This window comes from Cyclopterus lumpus, chromosome 1 (genome assembly GCF_009769545.1).
Source record: "Cyclopterus lumpus isolate fCycLum1 chromosome 1, fCycLum1.pri, whole genome shotgun sequence".
Taxonomy (NCBI): domain Eukaryota; kingdom Metazoa; phylum Chordata; class Actinopteri; order Perciformes; family Cyclopteridae; genus Cyclopterus; species Cyclopterus lumpus.
In genome coordinates, this window is record NC_046966.1 from 26,728,955 (window position 1) to 26,738,836 (window position 9,882).

The 9,882-nt window shown below is 36.0% G+C and overlaps 1 protein-coding gene across 2 annotated transcripts in view; it reads right to left on the reverse strand.

The window, feature by feature from the left end:
* Nucleotides 1-7,244: 7,244 nt before the first annotated feature.
* Nucleotides 7,245-9,882, reverse strand: part of LOC117735667 (3-oxo-5-alpha-steroid 4-dehydrogenase 2-like) — a 14,008-nt gene continuing 11,370 nt past the window's right edge. Inside the window, exons 4-6 of one of the 2 annotated variants that reach the window (XM_034540467.1) lie at nucleotides 9,029-9,130; nucleotides 8,391-8,541; nucleotides 7,252-7,420 (exon numbers count right to left, since the gene is read on the reverse strand). In XM_034540467.1, the coding sequence (XP_034396358.1) occupies nucleotides 7,354-7,420; nucleotides 8,391-8,541; nucleotides 9,029-9,130 (320 nt within the window). In that variant the 3' untranslated portion in view covers nucleotides 7,252-7,353. Of the gene's footprint in view, nucleotides 7,421-8,390; nucleotides 8,542-9,028; nucleotides 9,131-9,882 lie in introns of both variants that reach the window. The other variant, XM_034540476.1, reaches the window with a different exon arrangement.

Sequence of the window (9,882 nt, forward strand, 5' to 3'; positions counted from 1 at the left end):
GGCGCTGTGCCGCCCCCTGCTGCTGCGGAGTGAGAACACAACAACAACAACAACAAAGACCAGCTGTGTGTTACCCCTGTTCCACCACTGTGATGAACAAATAAAGATCCTGTAACATAGTGGCTCATATTATCCTTCATATATATCATATTTAAAATATATAGTCTTTGACCCGCAGCCTCGTATTCCTGTTGATCCTCACATTTATAAACCCAGAGAACCTTCAGAGAACCCAGAGAACCTCCAGAGAACCTTCAGAGAACCCAGAGAACCGTCAGGGAAACCAGAGAACCTCCAGAGAACCTTCAGAGAACCCAGAGAACCGTCAGGGAACTCAGAGAACCTCCAGAGAACCTTCAGAGAACCCAGAGATCTGTCAGGGAAACCAGAGAACCTCCAGAGAACCTTCAGAGAACCCAGAGAACCCCAGAGAACCTCCAGAGAACCTTCAGAGAACTCAGAGATCCGTCAGGGAAACCAGAGAACCTCCAGAGAACCTTCAGAGAACCCAGAGATTCGTCAGGGAACCCAGAGAACCCAGAGAACCCCCCAGAGAACCTTCAGAGAGCCAATATACTCACACTGGTTCTCACCATTACATTCATTTAATCCATTCCTGCTCAGGTTCCTCTGACTCTTTAGAACCGGATGTCAAAGTCTCACCTTTTGACCACATTTGGTTAATATGAATAATGTGAATACAGTATTATATGACATGTAAGACCTGATCCCCATTGAGAAGAAGCCTGTTAGACCTGACCCCCATTGAGAAGAAGCCTGTTAGACCTGATCCCCATTGAGCAGAAGACTGTTAGACCTGATCCCCATTGAGCACAAGACTGTAAGACCTGACCCCCATTGAGAAGAAGCCTGTTAGACCTGACCCCCATTGAGAAGAAGCCTGTTAGACCTGATCCCCATTGAGCAGAAGACTGTTAGACCTGATCCCCATTGAGCAGAAGACTGTTAGACCTGATCCCCATTGAGAAGAAGCCTGTTAGACCTGATCCCCATTGAGCAGAAGACTGTTAGACCTGATCCCCATTGAGCAGAAGACTGTTAGACCTGATCCCCATTGAGAAGAAGCCTGTTAGACCTGATCCCCATTGAGCACAAGACTGTAAGACCTGACCCCCATTGAGAAGAAGCCTGTTAGACCTGACCCCCATTGAGAAGAAGCCTGTTAGACCTGATCCGCATTGAGAAGAAGCCTGTTAGACCTGACCCCCATTGAGAAAAAGCCTGTTAGACCTGATCCCCATTGAGCAGAAGACTGTTAGACCTGATCCCCATTGAGCAGAAGACTGTTAGACCTGATCCCCATTGAGAAGAAGCCTGTTAGACCTGATCCCCATTGAGCACAAGACTGTAAGACCTGACCCCCATTGAGAAGAAGCCTGTTAGACCTGACCCCCATTGAGAAGAAGCCTGTTAGACCTGATCCCCATTGAGCAGAAGCCTGTTAGACCTGACCCCCATTGAGAAGAAGCCTGTAAGACCTGACCCCCATTGAGCAGAAGCCTGTTAGACCTGATCCCCATTGAGCAGAAGCCTGTTAGACCTGACCCCCATTGAGAAGAAGCCTGTAAGACCTGACCCCCATTGAGCAGAAGCCTGTTAGACCTGATCCCCATTGAGCAGAAGCCTGTTAGACCTGACCCCCATTGAGAAGAAGCCTGTAAGACCTGACCCCCATTGAGCAGAAGCCTGTTAGACCTGATCCCCATTGAGCAGAAGCCTGTTAGACCTGACCCCCATTGAGAAGAAGCCTGTAAGACCTGACCCCCATTGAGCACAAGACTGTTAGACCTGACCCCCATTGAGCAGAAGCATGTTAGACCTGATCCCCATTGAGCACAAGACTGTTAGACCTGACCCCCATTGAGAAGAAGCCTGTTAGACCTGATCCGCATTGAGAACTAGTCCTCCAAACCAGAACCATTTCTCGATGAGTGCTCCCAATGCGCATGTTTCCGGTTTGTGTGGATGTCTTTCAAAATAAAAGCATCGTGGATTAAAACGTAGTTTCTTACCAATTAATGTGTTTTGACGTGAAATAATAACACAATATTTATTTAAACTCATTATAAAATGTGTTCAGAGATGAGCTGGAGGACTCTTTAATTAAATTATATGATATATTATTTAATTAAATTATATTATTTAATTAAACAGGTTTAAATCACGTTTAAATCGTTTTAGCATCGTCTATCTTTTCACTTCGTTTTGATTTTTGTTATTTTTTCCAGGAGGAATATATTGATCATCATATTACTGATCATCATATTGATCATCATATTACTGATCATCATATTGATCATTATATTACTGATTATATTATTGATCATCATATTACTGATCATATTGATCATTATATTACTGATCATCATACTGATCATCATATTACTGATCATCATATTACTGATCATCATATTGATCATTATATTACTGATCATCAATATGATCATCATATTGATCATCATATTGATCATCATATTGATCATTATATTACTGATCATCATATTGATCATATTGATCATTATATTACTGATCATATTGATCATTATATTACTGATCATCATATTACTGATCATCATATTGATCATCATATTACTGATCATATTATTGATCATCATATTGATCATATTACTGATCATCATATTGATTATATTACTGATCATATTGATCATCATATTACTGATCATCATATTACTGATCATTATATTACTGATCATTATATTACTGATCATTATATTGATCATTATATTACTGATCATCATATTGATTATATTACTGATCATATTGATCATCATATTACTGATCATATTACTGATCATCATATTACTGATCATATTACTGATCATCATATTACTGATCATATTACTGATCATATTACTGATCATCATATTACTGATCATCATATTGATCATTATATTGATCATTATATTATTGATCATATTATTGATCATCATATTGATCATCATATTACTGATCATCATATTGATCATTATATTATTGATCATATTATTGATCATCATATTGATCATCATATTACTGATCATCATATTGATCATATTACTGATCATATTGATCATCATATTGATCATATTACTGATCATCATATTGATCATCTTATTGATCATCATATTACTGATCATCATATTACTGATCATCATATTGATCATATTACTGATCATATTGATCATCATATTGATCATATTACTGATCATATTACTGATCATCATATTACTGATCATCATATTGATCATCTTATTTATCATCATATTACTGATCATCATATTACTGATCATCATATTGATCATCATATTACTGATCATCATATTACTGATCATCATAATACTGATCACCATATTGATCATATTACTGATCATCATATTGATCATATTACTGATCATATTACTGATCATCATATTACTGATCATCATATTGATCATCTTATTGATCATCATATTACTGATCATCATATTACTGATCATCATATTGATCATCATATTACTGATCATCATATTACTGATCATCATAATACTGATCACCATATTGATCATATTACTGATCATCATATTGATCATATTACTGATCATCATATTGATCATATTACTGATCATCATATTGATCATATTACTGATCATCATATTGATCATTATATTATTGATCATCATATTGATCATTATATTATTGATCATCATATTGATCATTATATTACTGATCATCATATTGATCATATTACTGATCATCATATTGATCATATTACTGATCATCATATTGATCATATTACTGATCATCATATTGATCATTATATTATTGATCATCATATTGATCATATTACTGATCATCATATTGATCATTATATTATTGATCATCATATTGATCATTATATTACTGATCATCATATTGATCATATTACTGATCATCATATTGATCATATTACTGATCATCATATTGATCATATTACTGATCATCATATTGATCATTATATTATTGATCATGATATTGATCATATTACTGATCATCATATTGATCATTATATTACTGATCATCATATTGATCATATTACTGATCATCATATTGATCATTATATTATTGATCATCATATTGATCATTATATTACTGATCATCATATTGATCATATTACTGATCATCATATTGATCATTATATTATTGATCATCATATTGATCATTATATTACTGATCATCATATTGATCATATTACTGATCATCATATTGATCATTATATTATTGATCATCATATTGATCATTATATTACTGATCATCATATTGATCATATTACTGATCATATTGATCATATTACTGATCATATTGATCATCATATTACTGATCATCATATTGATCATCATATTACTGATCATCATATTGATCATCATATTACTGATCATCATATTGATCATTATATTACTGATCATTATATTGATTATATTACTGATCATATTGATCATCATATTACTGATCACCATATTGATCATCATATTACTGATCATTATATTGATCATTATATTACTGATCATTATATTGATTATATTACTGATCATATTGATCATCATATTACTGATCACCATATTGATCATCATATTACTGATCATTATATTGATCATTATATTACTGATCATTATATTATTGATCATCATATTACTGATCATTATATTGATCATTATATTACTGATCATTATATTGATCATATTACTGATCATATTGATCATCATATTATTGATCATCATATTGATCATCATATTACTGATCATCATATTGATCATCATATTACTGATCATCATATTGATCATTATATTACTGATCATTATATTGATCATTATATTACTGATCATTATATTGATTATATTACTGATCATATTGATCATCATATTACTGATCATCATATTGATCATTATATTACTGATCATTATATTGATTATATTACTGATCATATTGATCATCATATTACTGATCATCATATTGATCATCATATTGATCATCATATTACTGATCATCACATTACTGATCATCATATTGATCATCTTATTGATCATCATATTATTGATCATCATATTATTGATCATCATATTGATCATATTACTGATCATCATATTACTGATCATCATATTGATCATATTACTGATCATCATATTACTGATCATCATATTACTGATCATCATATTACTGATCACATTACTGATCATCATATTGATCATCATATTGATCATCATATTGATCATCTTATTGATCATCATATTATTGATCATCATATTGATCATATTACTGATCATCACATTACTGATCATCATATTGATCATCTTATTGATCATCATATTATTGATCATCATATTATTGATCATCATATTGATCATCTTATTGATCATCATATTATTGATCATATTACTGATCATCATATTATTGATCATCATATTGATCATATTACTGATCATCATATTACTGATCATCATATTGATCATATTACTGATCATCATATTACTGATCATCATATTACTGATCACATTACTGATCATCATATTGATCATCATATTGATCATCATATTGATCATCATATTACTGATCATCATATTACTGATCATCTTATTGATCATCATATTACTGATCATCATATTACTGATCATCATATTGATCATCTTATTGATCATCATATTACTGATCATCATATTGATCATATTACTGATCATCATATTACTGATCATCATATTGATCATCTTATTGATCATCATATTACTGATCATCATATTACTGATCATCATATTGATCATCTTATTGATCATCATATTACTGATCATCATATTGATCATATTACTGATCATCATATTACTGATCATCATATTGATCATCTTATTGATCATCATATTACTGATCATCATATTACTGATCATCATATTGATCATCTTATTGATCATCACATTACTGATACCGTTTACTGAGAAACAAAGACTTGGATTGGGGGTCAGGTGGTCGTGATGATGGAATAAACCACGAAGGACCGGATGAGTCCAATCGATCCTGATCCTCTTTCCACAGGTGGATCCAGACCAAGGTTCCCCCCAGTGCAGAAAACACACAGGTCTAGGGAAACCCCAAACCGAGTCTCGAATCAGAGCCCTGAACCAGGTTTTACACACACAAGGAATCCGGTTTGTAAAAGTACTAATACCTCAGTGTAGAAATACCACAAGTAAAAGTACTAATACCTCAGTGTAGAAATACCACAAGTAAAAGTACTAATACCTCAGTGTAGAAATACCACAAGTAAAAGTACTAATACCTCAGTGTAGAAATACCACAAGTAAAAGTACTAATACCCCAGTGTAGAAATACCACAAGTAAAAGTACTAATACCTCAGTGTAGAAATACCACAAGTAAAAGTACTAATACCTCAGTGTAGAAATACCACAAGTAAAAGTACTAATACCCCAGTGTAGAAATACCACAAGTAAAAGTACTAATACCTCAGTGTAGAAATACCACAAGTAAAAGTACTAATACCTCAGTGTAGAAATACCACAAGTAAAAGTACTAATACCCCAGTGTAGAAATACCACAAGTAAAAGTACTAATACCTCAGTGTAGAAATACCACAAGTAAAAGTACTAATACCTCAGTGTAGAAATACCACAAGTAAAAGTACTAATACCTCAGTGTAGAAATACCACAAGTAAAAGTACTAATACCTCAGTGTAGAAATACCACAAGTAAAAGTACTAATACCCCAGTGTAGAAATACCACAAGTAAAAGTACTAATACCTCAGTGTAGAAATACCACAAGTAAAAGTACTAATACCTCAGTGTAGAAATACCACAAGTAAAAGTACTAATACCTCAGTGTAGAAATACCACAAGTAAAAGTACTAATACCTCAGTGTAGAAATACCACAAGTAAAAGTACTAATACCTCAGTGTAGAAATACCACAAGTAAAAGTACTAATACCTCAGTGTAGAAATACCACAAGTAAAAGTACTAATACCTCAGTGTAGAAATACCACAAGTAAAAGTACTAATACCCCAGTGTAGAAATACCACAAGTAAAAGTACTAATACCTCAGTGTAGAAATACCACAAGTAAAAGTACTAATACCCCAGTGTAGAAATACCACAAGTAAAAGTACTAATACCCCAGTGTAGAATTACCAAGTCCTGCATGTGACTTCAGTCCAAACGGATCAGCATCCACATGAAGTTGCGGTATTCAAAGTAAAAGAACTTCATATCAGGACTGCAGGGTTCTCATCTTTATTCTAGAACATGACATCATCATTTGGGTTTTATTGGGTTCTCCAGGAGCTTCAGAGCTTCAGGAGGTCAGCTGTCGTTCATGGTCACAGGATGAAAGGAAGGAGAGCCTTCCTGGAGCGGGGGTAGTCCTCAAACCTCTGCTGGTAGTCTCTGCAAGACCGGCAGGCCGTTAGACCTCATCCCCACTGAGAGCTAGTAAACAAGACCGTTAGACCTGATCCCCACTGAGAGCTAGTAAACAAGACCGTTAGACCTGATCCCCACTGAGAGCTAGTAAACAAGACCGTTAGACCTGATCCCCACTGAGAACTAGTAAACAAGACCGTTAGACCTGATCCCCACTGAGAACTAGTAAACAAGACCGTTAGACCTGATCCCCACTGAGAGCTAGTAAACAAGACCGTTAGACCTGATCCCCACTGAGAGCTAGTAAACAAGACCGTTAGACCTGATCCCCACTGAGAGCTAGTAAACAAGACCGTTAGACCTGATCCCCACTGAGAACTAGTAAACAAGACCGTTAGACCTGATCCCCACTGAGAACTAGTAAACAAGACCGTTAGACCTGATCCCCACTGAGAGCTAGTAAACAAGACCGTTAGACCTGATCCCCACTGAGAACTAGTAAACAAGACCGTTAGACCTGATCCCCACTGAGAACTAGTAAACAAGACCGTTAGACCTGATCCCCACTGAGAGCTAGTAAACAAGACCGTTAGACCTGATCCCCACTGAGAACTAGTAAACAAGACCGTTAGACCTGATCCCCACTGAGAACTAGTAAACAAGACCGTTAGACCTGATCCCCACTGAGAACTAGTAAACAAGACCGTTAGACCTGATCCCCACTGAGAACTAGTAAACAAGACCGTTAGACCTGATCCCCACTGAGAACTAGTAAACAAGACCGTTAGACCTGATCCCCACTGAGAACAAGACTGTAATACTTGGTGGTCTAACCCTTGAATTACAGAATCTGATAATTGATCTGTTTATAACTCTGTGATACATTAACATCCTTTAATGACAAGTGGCAGGTTGTGACTGGATATTGTATTTTTTTTGGGGGGGGTCTGATTGGCTCAAACCCGGACTCAGACAGAACCGGTTGTGAAAGTACCTGTGGTGCTGGTAGGCTCGGGGCCCAATGGAGCACACGGTGAAGAAAGCAAAGGCCGTGGAGGGCAAAGACCACGAGGCTAAAGCAAAACCGCACCACTCCAGGATCTCACCCAGGAAGTTGGCACCAGACACAAACTCAAACATTCCCCCTGAAGAAAAGTAAAGGTACAAGTGAAGATATTCTTTCTGATGTCGATAAAGAAGCCTATAGATCAGGATCTAGTGTGAATCAGGATCTAGTGTGGATCAGGATCTAGTATGGATCAGGATCTAGTGTGGATCAGGATCTAGTATGGATCAGGATCTAGTGTGGATCAGGATCTAGTATGGATAAGGATCTAGTGTGACTCAGGATTTAGTATGGATAAGGATCTAGTATGAGTCAGGATCTAGTGTGGATCAGGATCTAGTGTGGATCAGGATCTAGTATGGATAAGGATCTAGTATGAGTCAGGATCTAGTGTGGATCAGGATCTAGTGTGGATCAGGATCTAGTATGGATAAGGATCTAGTGTGACTCAGGATTTAGTATGGATAAGGATCTAGTATGAGTCAGGATCTAGTGTGGATCAGGATCTAGTGTGGATCAGGATCTAGTATGGATCAGGATCTAGTGTGGATCTGGATCTGCTGTACCGTAGGGGATCTTGTAGACTGTCTCTCCAGGTCTTCTCAGGCTCCGCAGGATGTGGTCACTGTGGATGTTGATGATCATTCCGACGACGAAGAGAAGAAAACCTTCAAAAAGATCACATATAAAATAATTATGCGGTTCCTTTAAATGTAGGATGACGTGTTCGAGCAGGTAGAAGATGATGATACATTTAATAATAATAATAACAACAAAAACAGGTACAGAGGCGTGATTATTAATTAAAAGTTGTCAATACATTATAAATAAATAGCTTTTCTTTACAGGAACCACGTGTCTTCACTTTGGATCAACGTGTTCACCGCCAACGTAAACACGAAATGCCACAAACATCATGATGGATCATCACCATCATCATCATCATCACCATCATCATCACCATCATCATCATCACCATCATCATCACCATCATCATCATCATCATCATCACCACATCATCACCATCATCATCATCATCACCATCATCATCACCATCATCATCACCATCATCACCACATCATCACCATCATCACATCACCACCATCATCACATCATCACCACCATCATCACATCATCACCATCATCATCATCATCACCACATCATCACCATCATCACATCACCACCATCATCACATCATCACCATCATCATCATCATCACCACATCATCACCATCATCATCACCATCATCATCATCATCACCATCATCATCATCACCATCATCATCATCATCATCATCACCACATCATCACCATCATCATCATCACCACATCACCATCATCATCATCATCACCACATCATCACCATCAACACCATCATCACATCATCACCATCATCATCATCATCACCACATCATCACCA